The following is a 14,341-nucleotide window of genomic DNA, read 5'->3' as shown; positions in this document are numbered from 1 at the left end:
GAAAAGTGTGCTTTTACACCAGTAATAACAATGCCTACTACAACATATGGTATGACGTATGAAATGTAAAGTATAAATATTTTTGTGAGCGCCTGATCATCACTTGCATTTTATTTGATTTTGTTATTTTTTTTTTATATATATTCATGTACAGTCCCAATCAAAAGTTTAGGACCACTTGAAAAATCTCAGAAAATCATATTTTGCATGTTTGGATCTTAACAAGATTTCAGGTAGATCTTCAACACGCAACAAGAAGAAACGGGAGTGACACAAAACATTTTTTTGAACGTGAATTTATTGAAAACAACGCTTAAACTGAAACAGGCTGTTTTACAACTTAAGAAAAGTTTAGGACCACTTGCCTTTTAAATGCCTTTGCAAAAATGTGGATTCACTGTCATTTTCTGTCAGGTAGTCACACTGTCATTAAGTTCTGATGGAAAAGGCAAAAAATGTTTCCCTTTTTCAACATGCTCGGGTTTCTAAACACTATAAGCAGGGTCTCTGGCAGTGCACCATCGTTGCTGAGGTGGGACAGTCATTTGGAATTTCTTAAATGATTCTGAGGGTTATGGAACAAAAAAGTTGAGTGGAAGAAACAAACAATTTCTCCTGCAGTGAGCCACAGGATCCAATTGGCTGTCCCTCAAGACACTGGACGATCCGCGACCCAAATTAAGGCCGTTACTGGTGCCAACTGCAAACCCATAACCATCAGATGGCATCTGAGACTGAAGGGCTTCAAATATAAAAAAACATCTTCAAAGGCCTTGTGTCCTGGAACGCCACAGAACTGACTGTTTGGACTTTGCAAGAGAGCACCAAACACTGGACATTGAAAGGTGGAAGAAAGTTTTATTCTCTGAAGAGAAAAAATCCAAGCAGATGCCACTTCAGATGTTTTCTATGCACCACAGTGGTGGCACCATAATAGTCTGGGGTGCTCTTTTTCTTCAGTGGAACAATGGAGCCTCAGGAGGTGCAGGGGTGTCAAACAGCCCCTGGCTATGTCCAGATGTTGCAGAGAGCATCCCTGATGACTGAGGCCCTCGTCTGTGTGGTAACAACTGGGATTTTCAACAGGACAATGCTACAGTACATAAGGGCAAGGGACTTCTTTCCGGAGAATAACATCAGTCTTTTTTGGACCATCCTACGTGATCCCCTGATCTAGATCCAATTGAGAACCTTTGGGCATGGATGGCAAGGGAAGTTTAAAAGATGGACAACAATTCCAGACAGTAGATGTCCTCGGTGCTGCTGTCTTCACCACTTGGAGAAATGTTTCCACTCACCTCCTGGAAATGCTTGCATCAAGGATTCTGCAATAAAGTTTTGAAGTGATCGACAATAACAGTGGAGCTACTCATTACTGAGATCATGTTTGAAACTCTGATTTTTGTTCTTTTGATCAGCTGTTAAACAGCCTGTTTCAGTGTAAGCATTGTTTTCAATAAATTGCATGCTCAAAAAGTGAATTGTCTCATTTCCATTTCTTCTTGTTGCACGTTGAAGAACATTGTTAGGACCCAACCATGCAAAATATGATTTTTTGCCATTTTTAAAGTGGTCTTAAAATTTTGATCAGGACTGTATAAATTTAAAATGCTTTTGTGTCAAAGCTCACACAGTGTTAATATCAGACCAAATCACTTCAACTGTCAATAAATATGTGTGTCAACATGTCTGCTCATATGTTGATTGAAAAGATTTTAAGTGTTCTGTTTCATGTCCATAAAGCAAACACTTGGGTTTAAGATATAATATGTAGTGTTGCAGCATGTACGTTAGATTCTCAGGCTGAGTGGGAAAAGAAAAAATATACAATTTTAAAAGTATGGTGAAACCTGAACTGCTGCTTTTTTTTTCTTCTTTTTTTACAGTCACAACACCATCAACAACAACACCTACATCAACAAATGGTATGATATTTGAAATGTACAATGCTCCAGATTATCACTTGCACTGTAAAATCTAAATAAATCGAATCTCTTTTGTTGTAACAATACAGCTATTTAAATTATCTAAAAATGAATCTGTTTGCCAAGTGACTCGTGTAACTGAGAGCTGGGGTAAATTTAATTGTAGATTGCTGCCAACAGGATTTTGACCATGTGGAAATTGTTTTTTTTTTTTAAATGGGAGCTTGTTGTCAACATTTTATTGTGTACCATCATTGTGACAGGTTCATGTGATGCATTCACTCATTTTCTCCTTCACAGCACCAGTGGTCTTCTATATAGCAGTTGAATTGCACATCTCTGCAGCCATTGTGCCCCCAAATATCACTGTTGTACTCAGAGAAATTATGAAAAATGTCATCTCTCCTCAAATTGAGTCTTTAACAGTAAAAGACTTGAACTTCACCACATGTAAGGACTTGATCTTATTTATGTGATTTTTGCGCTATTTTTATATAGTGCTATATGAATGAGCTTTGTTTTGTCATTCTTTTAACTGTCTTGAAAAGGGTGTTTGGTGATTGTCTTAAATGTCTTTATCAGGGTGCTATCCAAACTCCACTGGAGGGCAGCAGTGTCAGTGTGAGGACCAGTTTGCTTGGTCATGTGAAAAGTGTGACGTATATGGTGCATGCAGTAATGTCACCTCAGAAACCTGTGGGTGCATCAACAAGCTTCCTCCTGGTGGAGAAATTTGTGAACCAATCTCAAGTAAGAATTCAGTAAATAATTTTTATGTGACCTGAATATGATGTATTCAAATATATCTTTAATACATTTATTTCTGTTGGAATTCTCTGGTGTTAATTTCCTTCTTTTTTCTTGGATCTTAATTTATTCTCCACAGCTTTCAATCCATGTATAACACCAAATACAACTACATTACCATCAGTGACAACTACAACAATGCCAACACCAACAACAACAACAACAATGCCAAACATAACAACAACAACAATGCCAAACACAACAACAACAACAACAACCACAACAACAACAACCACAACAACTACACCAATGACACAGACATTTGAAATAACTATGGATGTTGAATTCAAGGAAGAATACAATCAAGAAACCAATGACTTTCACAAAACTGTTAGCAACACCGTAAGTCTTTGCCTTTTTTTCTTTGTTATTTAGTTTTCTCTTTTTCTCCTTCTACTAATATTTATTCCCTGTTTTTGCCACTGTCTCAAACAGATCAGAGAAGAAGGACTGAATCAAGGAATACAAGCAAAATTAATTAAATTCCGGTAACTCACAGTGTCTTTTTTTATTACTACACAATTCCTAACAAGGTTTTTTCTTCACTCCTTTTATGGTATGGTTATTGAAACATTCCACTTGTTTTTGCAAAGTCTGTTCACAAAAACGGACTTTGCAAAAACGTTATGCAAAAGTGTTATGGGGGGAATATCATCATCCCCACCCTATGAGATTAGTTACCAACCAAGAAAGAAGTACACAAAAGAGTAAAGAAGTAGAACAACCTTTACATACCTGGGGCCTTAGAAACTGCCATTTTTTTATTCCAAATGCACCCTGAGATAACTTCCTCCATTATGAGTAAAGTCACCCTATCCATCCTAACCATGTGTGGCTCCACACACAAATGTGAGTTTTCTGCACAGTGAACTTAATCAAAACTAAATATCGGTCCAGGCTTGAAATAGGCAAATGAGAATGTGCCCGACTCCATTCAAGCCCAGGTTTAAAATCCTGGCAGCAAAAGCGAGAGCTTAGTTAGTAGGGAAGTTGATTAAAAGAGAGGGGAGAAAGTGAGCCCTGCTACTCTATAGTTATTAAGACTTAAGATGAGATTTATTATCTACAAAACTGGTTGAGACTGTTTAGTCAGGATGTGAAACACAAAAGGGGAAATTTAAATTCTTTCCCAATTCATTTAATTTTTCTGAGGTTAGCCACTTAATTTGAAGGACAAAATTTTCAAATTTTATTATTTTCTTTTGTTTTAAAATGGAGCCTTACTTTAAATAAGAATGTTGTGAAATCTAAACGCAACATGGGTCCCAGTGGTAATCACAGCACCCGGGGCAATGATTCCTAAAATGGGGAAAAGGGTCCAGCAGATCCCAGGAAAAACATCTGACATCTATATCCAGAAGTGCGCAGTCCTAGCAACAGCAAAGATCCCCTGTGCATGGCCCTCAAGCTGCCAGGATCTGAGCTTGAAGGATAAAGACTGCTCGCAGGTCGAGTGAGGAATTTATATGTTCAACATTTCAGGACCTAGAGAAGGCCTTTAACTGCAGTCCTCAGGGTGTTCTGTGGCCCATTGTTGGCCATTGTGGCTCATGAATATGGACCCATTGTTGCAAGATATCTGGCCTCACAAACAAATGGTTGGTTTGCATTGCCGGCAAGATGTCAAATTCATTCCTGGTGGGTTCTGGACTTTGCAAAGGCTGCAGTTTGTCAATGATTCTGTTCATTACTTTCATCACAATTAAGACATTACTGTAAACATTTCCATCTGTTAAGTTGTAAATTAATGTGACTGAGGGAAAACTCAACATGCAGTAAAACTCTCTACTACTCATTCTAAAAACATATAATCTGGAAATAGTCTGACATTTAGCCTTTACCCAGTAGAGAAAAAATTAATTGTTAATTATTTGCAATTTACTGTAATTTATTTATTTTATTTTTTTTGCCATAACTAAAGGCATTTGATGTTTTTGTTATTTGAGATGAAACTTGTTTGGCCTGTGTGAGTGAACACATAGCATGTGAGAACTTAAGAGTTGGCAACTCTTTTGTGGTTACATTCTTTTAAAGGAATTCTGTTCTCTGTTGCAGGAGTGGAAGTACCATTGCCCAATATGAAGTCAGTGGTCCCTCTTCTATTACACCAGACTTTCAGGCACTAAAATTAAAAATATCTAACAACCTGGCAAAATTATATCCTGTAATATTTGAGGGTAAGGTAGTTTTTTACATTTATGCTCTTAAATGTTGTGAATATTTGTTGGTCCAGATAGTTGTTTAATAATTGTGTGACATTTTTGTCCTTAAAGCCTCGGGTCCCCTGACATTTTCGCCAAATGATGGATTTTATGAGCAACCAGTGACTGTAACATGTGGCCCTCCACCAGTGGATCTCAATTTTGGCACTGTCTCAGCAGCAGAGTGGAGACGTAATACGGTGCTCATATCTGAAGATGGAGAACACAGAATTTCAATTAAGGATGGAAAATCAACCTTAACTGTGTCAAAGTTTATTAGCGCTGACGATGGTAAGAAATGGGTTGGTGCATTTAATAGGAATACATTTTAATAGAATTTGTTTAATTAAAATTAAAATTAAAGTTCTGCATCACAGTTTTCTCTTAGTACTCAGGCCAGAGCAACAGCAAAATTCTGATTGGCTGGGTAAAATTCATCTTACAGTGCAACGCAAGCATTGTCAGTGCATCAATCAGTCTGACCCGCTTTTGAAAAGAACAAATTGCAGAGAAAGTTTCACCCAAAAATAATTATAGTGCAGTCTGTCTTAGTGTAGTAAATATACCACTACAATTATTTTATGTATTGAAGAGGTATCCAATGGTTGGGCCTAAGTCTCTCACAGAAATACAGTGCAGAAGAATTCTGCCATGTTACTGAACCACCGCAATAAACTCTGATGAGAGCAAAATGTCTGGTGCGGAAAACTCTGTATACAGTATATATGTTCAGTACAGATAGATATATAGTGTATAGGTATACATGTCATCCAAAAAATCCACAACACAGATCATACAAAAGAAATATGGTACAAAAGCCAAAAAATGTTTTCCTTTGCTGAGCTGTTACACTTCATGTGAGCAGTATATGCATTTTAACCAGTGATTTAAGGACCACAATAGCATCTAAACAAAGGGACGTGACATTTATAGGTACACTAATATTCTGATATACAGTTTTTCCCAGTTTCTATGGCTCACTTCTCAAATAATAGTTTAGTGATGCAAAAGAGTACCGCCATTGGTTGGGGGCAGACAAACAGTTTCCCCTCTTGGGTTTGCAAGCACATTATAACGGGTGTGCAGTTTATGACAATTTGTGGCCAAACAGAGTATTAGGTTGTTTTTTTTTACTGTACTATTTTATTATTAATGAGCTGATATTCTACTTTTTAGTTCTGTGCAGTCCAGTTTTTTTCCCTCACAATACATTGTAAAGAGTCCTTTCATTTCAATGCAGAATGTAATATGTTCTGCTTTTAAGCATTTCAGCTATATTTTTACACAATCGCAGTTGGTTATTCCCAGAAAAATTAGGGTTGGATTGCTAAAAAGTAAAGTTTCAGTGTATGAGGGCAGAAAACCAGGAGTATTCCAAAAATGTTATTGTTGTTGTTATTATAAATATTTTATACCTCTTTTGTTGGTTTAATTTGAACATTTCACTTTTAATTACAGGAGTTTATGAATGTCGGCTGATGCGCACAAATGACAAAGCATTTTTTCGTCAGAAATCTGAAACATCATTCAGTCTGAAAACAAAACCCACAATCACAGTCTCACCAATCAGACAGTATGTGCAATGTTCCGGAGGAAGTGTGGCTCTGAAGTGCAGTGTGAGTGCTGGGTATGAGGTTCAGTTTCAGGACATTTCTGCAGCAGGTAAGCCTGACACAAAAACACAAAAATCAACAAAAGGCAAATCTGTTACTGAGAAACATTTTATATTACAGCATTTTTCACAAAAGCATATTTAATGCAATTAATATTATTTTGTAACTTTTCGGTCTTGCTATTGTTCTTCTCTCTAGGATATTTTTAACTTACCTTTATTGTTGTTGTTTAGGCACTGGTACTTCGATTACCTATAATTATCCTACACCTCAAGGTTGTCAAGAAGGGGAAAAGACAGTCATCTGTCAGTTAAAAAACCAAAATTTATTTAAAAATACAATAACACTGCAGTTGTCCTCACAGAGTGAGTATTACTTAATACATTCAGATATTCACAAGTATGATCATGAACATGCATTCATACATACAAAATGAAAAATACATATTAAAACTGATGATGTATTTGTTCTCTCTCTGCATAGGTGCTTACTGTACAAATGACACATTTGGCCAAGGAGATATAGGTTACAAAGCTGCAGTGCCCTGTGATCCAAAATTTGTGGGACCAAACAAGGTGGGAGAAATAACTGCAGTGTGCAAGGAAAATAGGAAATTTGAAGATGTTGAATACAACTGCATCCTGTTGCCAGTTCAGGAGCTGCTTGACCAGTCCCAGGTAACCTAGCGCTCTGGTTGTTTCCAACAACAGATAATGAATCATTGATTCAATTAAGGCAACACAATGCAAGTCAAATCAAATTACTTTTATTGTCACATCACAATATACTGGTACACTGGTACAGCACATGCGAGTGAAATTCTTGTGTGCAAGCTTCAAGCAACAGTCTTGTGCAAAATGCAAGAAACAAGAGAATTACAAGAATAGGAATATGAGAATTATAAGAATAAATATATGTACAACTATAATAATGTATGCACCTCATTAAGTGTGTGTGTGTGTACATATGTATAAAATACACAGAGGTCAGATGTAGTAATGGTCTGAGCCAAACCCTAATTTGGCAACTGTGATGGAGTTGGTGGGAGGTATTGGCCTGTATTGAACTTATCTTAGATACCATCCTACTCCCCAACACCACCTAAAATGGGTACAGCATGCAACATCACAGAGGAAAGCACTGCCCACAACAGATTCATAGAGTATTATCCAACAGATGTTAAAAGACCTCATCTGCCTCAGAAAATAGAGAAAACTCTGGCCCTTCCTGTAAAGTGCAGTTGTGTTTTTAACCCACTCCACTTTATTGTCAGTGTTTTCTCTGAGGTATTTATGTTGTGGTGGTTTCATGGTCCTCCTAAAGTCCACAGTCAGCCACGAAATAGTAAAATCATATGGTCACTGGACACCTCTGCACATAGTGTGCCAGACACAGCCTGCAAAAGAGACATGGGCTCATCCTCCTGTAGGCCCACAGTCCTGTAGGAGGTACCATTGGGGGTCAGCTGCAATGGGTGTCGCACGTCAAATGGGAGCAGAGGCCCTGGCAGACTGATTCCCGGGTACCAAGACTAGCAAATAATTATGTGTAATAATAATTATATATCAGTATATTGGCTGTATGTAATGAATGAATATCTGTACTGTTGATGCACAGTGGTCCTGTGTGTGTGGTCCAGTGTTCTCCTTAAAAAGGGAATGAGAAAAATGCATCAGAAGCCTCATATGTGATTTTAAAGCAAGTGCATCACTTGTGCTTAAACCAGCAGGAAAACTAGAAGAAAGTAAAATAAGTAGAATATATAAAATTATCAAGTGGAGTTAACATGTAACATTGTTCTTTCCTCTGTTCAAATCTCACAGTTCTTGACTGCCGCTACATTGCCAGTATTTTTGGAAGAGCTCAAGAACGTCACTGTCAATTTTACTGAAGAAGTGATTACATCTCCTCCCAACATTAAAGCTATTGTGAGAATATTCAGCAATGTCGCCAACAAATCTTCATCCCTCGATATCTCAATTAGCAGAGTTTCAATGGAGGTATGTTGATTAGATTGCAGACGTTTTCACATTCTGAACAGTTAATGTTTTTAATCTAAAATCATTCTTTTCTCTTTACTATAGAATGTCTTGATAACAGCAGGGGTTCTCACCATCAATGGAACAAAGCAAACATGGAACTTTCTGAATAACAATGACACCAAAAGGATCTCAAACAACACTGCTGTTAACAGTGTTAGCTCATCATTTTTGGACTCCCTTGAAATAATAACATCTCGTCTTGTCAATGCAACTTTTGAGATTACGACAGGCTTTATTCAGTTAAACAGAACTACATTCACAGACACTTTCAATGCTGAATTTAATTCTTCAGTGACAATACAAATACCAGAGTCTAATGGAGATAACAAAACAATCACTATGATAGTATTTAACTCCTTAGATAACGTACTACCTGCAAGAGATGAGGCCAATTCATCGCTCAAGTCCATAAACGGCAGGGTTGTACTTGTTCAGTCCACTGGCCAAATCAATAATATCTCTTTCACATATGATATTTTAAATGGTACACTGAAAAACCCTGAATGTGTCTTCTGGAACTTCAGCCTCTTTGATGGTCTGGGAGGATGGGACGGCAAGGGCTGCAAGTTAGTGTTAAACATAAATGAAACAGAAACTGTCACCTGCAACTGCAACCACCTGACCTCATTCTCCATCCTCATGTCACCGAACAGTCCGAAGAAACCCTATTTGGACATTATAACCTACATTGGAGTTGGCATTTCAATGGGATCCTTGGTCATATGTCTCATCATTGAAGGCCTCATTTGGAGAAAAATAAGAAAGAATGAAACCTCTTACTTGCGTCATGTTGCCATTGTTAACATCGCCGTTTCCCTCCTGATTGCAAACATTTGGTTTATAATTGGAGCGGCCATTTCAGATGAAAAAGTTAAAAACCCCCCAGCATGCACTGCAGCTACCTTTTTTATCCATTTGTTCTACCTAGCCCTGTTCTTCTGGATGCTGGCCTCAGCTATGCTGCTGCTCTACCGTACAACTAATGTTTTTGGTGGGGGTTTGTCTAAAGCATCTATGCTGGCCATTGGATTTTTTCTAGGCTACGGAGCTCCTCTCATCATTGCAACAGTAACTATAGCTGCAACTGCACCTGACAACGGATACATTCGAGAAAATACCATATGCTGGCTCAACTGGGATAAGTCCAAAGCTCTGCTGGCATTTGTGATTCCTGCACTTTTAATAGTGGTGATAAACCTCATTATCCTGGTTGTGGTTTTGTACAAAATCATAAGGAGAAGGGTTGGAACAACTGCTGCACAAGCAGAGGAAAAGCACGTCTTAGTGGTTATTGCCAAGAGCTTGGCTGTGCTCACACCATTTTTTGGCATAACTTGGGGTTTGGGAGCTGGAATTATGGCTGATCCAACAAATGAAGGAATCCATATTGCATTTGCATTCTTCAATTCGCTACAGGTACAAATTCATTTTTCCCTTATCTGTATACCATGATAGTAGCATCTTTAATCACTAAATCCTTGATAACTCATGTTACTCTGTTTTTTAAAAAGGGCTTCTTTATTTTGGTATTTGGAACACTGCTGGACGGTAAGGTACGTACAGCTCAATTTTACTGCAGGTTATTTCAAGGAAAAATAATAATTTATATATGAATGATGTTTACGAATGAATATATGATTATTCCTGAATTACTTACAAATTAAAGGTAATTGATATCAATTTGGTTTAACCCTTTACAGCCGATCGGAGCGGGCACGCTCTGTTTTGCGTAACTATTTTTAAATCCCAGTAGCACTGCAACCACGTAAGCTAGCGCAAAAATTTTTTTTGCATATGAAACCGGAGGAGTTGTACTCACATCTTATGCCATCAGCTTGTCCTAGGTCACGGTTTCCTTCCACATAAAGCTTTGCAAAAACTGCATAAAAAGCGCTTGCAGGAACAAAAACACAATATTCCAGAAACACGCTGTGCCGGTCCGATCAGCTGTTCATAACACTTCCTACGTTGGAATAGACGTCAGCGCGAACTTTTGCATTTCCGCCATTACCTGCCCGAAACCGGAAGTGGCGTCATTTTCGCGGAAATGTAGTCTTTTTTACCATCAGGCCCTCAGAGCCTATACTCGTCTTTTTAAAAGTTATCTTTGACTTTATGACTTTCTGTGTCGTTTCTGGGATGCTTAGGACTCACATTGCACTGCTGGAAATAGTTTATTTTGATGCATATGCTGCTTTTTTGCAAATTTGCAGTATAATATTTATTTTCGTTTTTCCTGCAGTGTATAAAAATTGGTGTATTTCAAAAATAAAACTATGAAGACACTCAAAATAAATTTCCTGTGGTGGGAAACTATTTTGTGCAACTTTTTTGTATTTACAGTTTTGAGGGATAAGCCTCTTAAATTTCTCTAACTAGAAATATATGTTAAAAAACAAAAACGATTTTCAATTTTTTTTGTAGTTTATTGCACTTTTTTGCAATTTATGTAATTACTATGCACTTAATGAATACATATTATTAAAATCTGGGCTATAATGGTTGTATTGATGTATAGCAACTTGAAATGCTCCCAAAAATGGCTCCACAGCAGGTAAAAATATAATATAAGCTCTGGCGGACTTGGTTCTATGGTAGGTCTTAAAGGGTTAACAACCAAGTGTGTACTGGAAAGAAATGTAATAATTGTCTCCTGATCTTTACTGACAAAAGACTATAAATTGTAATAATATTACACTAAAATCGTCCTTTGTCAAGTCAAACTTCCGCCTTTACATTTCTTGAGACTTCTTGGTTTCTCTGTAAGTCCATTCAAATGACTACTCAGACTTGAGGATGAAAGTAGGAGACAGGCCCACACTTCAATAACTAACAGTTATGTGTATGTGGTCGCATTCCACACAAGCACACAAAACAGCACAATGAACATCTTCACAGAAGTGCAAAAATAGAAGATGGTTTGCTTGTAGTGTTTGGCTTGGCCACATGAATAAATTAAATTTTAAGAACAAATTTATGTGACTTCCATTTTAGTAATCTAACATTTGACATTTCATTTATCAGGTGCGGTCAGCAATAGCATCATGGTCACAAACCTCCAGAAGTAGGACAGGGGTAAGAACAGGTTTCCTAGTCATGGGCTTCATGTTCCTTGTTTTTTTCCTTTCTTAGGAATCACCGATAATTTGCTTCTTGTTAATATTGTATGATTTATTTTTATTTTGTTTTTTTAGAGCACAAGTGCTGGAAACTCAACATCAAGTGGACTTCAATTTTTAAGGAACTGGAGACGTGGAAGAGGTAAAGAACCATCAAGGAAATTAATCAATTAAGGTTCCATATAAAAATGAAGTGAAAACTGTGTGTTTTTAGGTGTGCTTGTACTTTGATCAGGCAGTCCAACCGGGAAAATAATAATTAGATGGGTGGCGCATCAACAGATACAAAATGTCATTTTTTAAACATTTTTATTCATACAATTATTTTAACTGCCACCGAAACTACAGCTTCCTGGTGTAGTACTGTTCCTACTGTTGTATTTTTTTTTTAAATTCACACAACACAGAATAACTGTTCTATTATTGTTTTGCTTTTTTTTGTTTGTTTGGTTTTTTTTAGATGGCTACAACATGACCTCCAGTGCATCAAGTGATGTGCATTCAGCTAGCAACACGTAATCTATGCAGAAATCTGTGGTGATTCAGATTACCAACAAGAAGTCAGCCCCCCTCTCACCTTTTTCCCTATTTGCAATAAATTCAACTTTGATGGGTTTTATTTATATCTTACATAATATTGAATCCTAGAAGAATCTGGCTTGATTTAAAAAACAAAAAAAACAAAATAAATAAATATGTGATTGCTACACTAGTTTTTGAATGGCGTGATAAATGTTGGAATCATAATTATAACGTTTTTAATTTTTTATTCATCTTTGATTTTGATTTGAATGTATGATTATCACATGTCAAATAGTACATATTTGTAGTTACTAATACATTCTGAATGTATGTTTGAACTGTTTTAGAAGAAAAGTGTTAAGTTTACTTATTCTAAAGAGTGAGCAGATTTGATTTCTGATGTAAACATGAGTTAAACATTGCACTTGCAACATCAGTGCATCAGCGAATCTTGGTCGCTAAAAAAATATTTAACATTTTCTACATGTAGTCATTATAAGCTAATTTTAAATACCAAACAACCTTTGTTAAAGAAAGTTTTGGTGTTAACCACTTTATAAGCTTGGCTACCACTTAGTTGTAGAAGGAAATCTGTCTCTAAATCTTGCGGTATTAATTCCATCTGAATGTATTATAGTGCATGATCCCAAAATTAATCTCATGAAAATAATTAATTTAGCTTTAATAATATCATTAATTCTTACCAATCGCTGGTATTTTTTTAAATTCTGTATATTTTATGCTGTATAATAATAATTTCTTAATAATTTCTCATACATCTTACTTTTACCCAATCCTTTTTTCTTTCCTGACCAAAAAATAGTTATACTAACTAGCACTTTCATGTTATAGTCACTCTCTTCTGACTTCTCAAAATAAACTAAATATGCTTTTATCTTTTTTTGCGCACTTATTGTTGTATATTCTTGCATAATTTTGCCATGCTTTAACACCTGACACTCGGACCGGCGGCCGCCTCGGGTCTCTCCTCCTCCCCTTTCCCTCATCCACCTGCTGGCCTCCAACACTTGCTAATGTTACTGAATCTGTGGAAGCTCCGCGATAGCCACCACACGAAGTAACGAATAACGACCCTATCTAAATCCCAGTAACGATTAATGTGTTCCTGATTTTGGCATAATAACTAGTTACCGTGCTCGTTACCACAATAATAACGTAGTTACTGTAACGTGTTACTTAATAAAGCGTTAGTCCCAACACTGACAGTAAAGCAGTCGTTTCCATTTAATTATATGTCATTTGTGATATTTGGGTTTTCTACACACATGGAGCAACACAACGTTGAAGTCACTATCAGTTCCTGGGGAGGAGAAGGTAACAAAGCCAGGTGGTGTCCCTGTGAAGGTGTCCAGTGTTGGGAAGGTTACTTTTAAAATGTATTCCATTACAGCATACAGATTACATGCCCCAAAATGTATTCTGTAACGTATTCCGTTACGTTACTCAATGACAGTAACGTATTCTGAATACTTTGGATTACTTAATATATTATCATGCTTTTTACAACAACGTGAATGTACTATTGCTGTGTGATTTATTACTATTACTGAAGGTCCGCGACTCCGAACTGTAGTAAAGGGACCTCTGACTAATACGGCGGGGTCCCTGTCGGCTTGTAGATGAAAAATAGCTTTACTTTGTTGTGTGGGTCAATTTTTCTTGTGAGAGACAGAGAGAGGCGTTGAAAGGCTGCTCCAACGGAACTTATTGTTTTTGGAGGAAAACACGAACAGTCGAGTCTTAATAGCTTACTTACAACTGGGCTCGTCAGGCACTCTTCTTGGCTGCAGTGGTTATTATTATATTTACATGCTTCCAGCTCCCATTTTTCCTCGATGACAACTGGTACCTTTCCACTCCCCTTTTTCCCCCTCCTCGCTCACAGACACATAATGTGTATGGCAGTCCATTCTCCCTGCAACACGGACTACACTGCCTATGATGCTACATTCTTTAGAGCTATGCTTGTAGCATTCTGCCTGTTAGCTTAGCACAACAACAACTACGAAAAGGCGCTCTCTCACCCAGGAAACACACAATCGCAGAGAGAGAGAGAGAGAGCGTCGCCCTGTAACCATGGCAACCGTAACG

The 14,341-nt window shown here is 37.2% G+C and overlaps 1 protein-coding gene across 1 annotated transcript; it reads left to right on the top strand.

Annotated features, from left to right (window-relative positions):
- Positions 1 to 21: 21 nt before the first annotated feature.
- Positions 22 to 13,316, top strand: LOC146674416 (adhesion G protein-coupled receptor F1-like). Its single transcript, XM_085395708.1, has 17 exons — positions 22 to 49; positions 1,887 to 1,925; positions 2,226 to 2,375; positions 2,508 to 2,675; positions 2,812 to 3,074; positions 3,168 to 3,220; positions 4,788 to 4,909; positions 5,006 to 5,224; positions 6,392 to 6,595; positions 6,780 to 6,911; positions 7,030 to 7,223; positions 8,370 to 8,546; positions 8,631 to 10,004; positions 10,100 to 10,141; positions 11,613 to 11,663; positions 11,783 to 11,849; positions 12,168 to 13,316. Exons 1-17 carry the CDS (start codon positions 31 to 33, stop codon positions 12,224 to 12,226), a joined length of 3,333 nt encoding a protein of 1,110 aa, XP_085251834.1. The 5' UTR covers positions 22 to 30; the 3' UTR covers positions 12,227 to 13,316.
- Positions 13,317 to 14,341: the final 1,025 nt, after the last annotated feature.

This window comes from Rhamphochromis longiceps, linkage group LG3 (assembly GCF_057381845.1).
Source record: "Rhamphochromis longiceps isolate RC_006_pf linkage group LG3, R_longiceps_female_GT1.1, whole genome shotgun sequence".
NCBI lineage: Eukaryota > Metazoa > Chordata > Actinopteri > Cichliformes > Cichlidae > Rhamphochromis > Rhamphochromis longiceps.
Note: the sequence above shows the minus strand (reverse complement) of the source record. Positions and strands in the feature narration are given on the sequence as shown.

Coding starts and splice junctions, on each gene's coding strand:
- LOC146674416 (XM_085395708.1), top strand. Junction 3,221..4,787: donor GCAAAATTAATTAAATTCCG/GTAACTCACAGT, acceptor TCTCTGTTGCAG/GAGTGGAAGTACCATTGCCC. Junction 7,224..8,369: donor AGCTGCTTGACCAGTCCCAG/GTAACCTAGCGC, acceptor CAAATCTCACAG/TTCTTGACTGCCGCTACATT.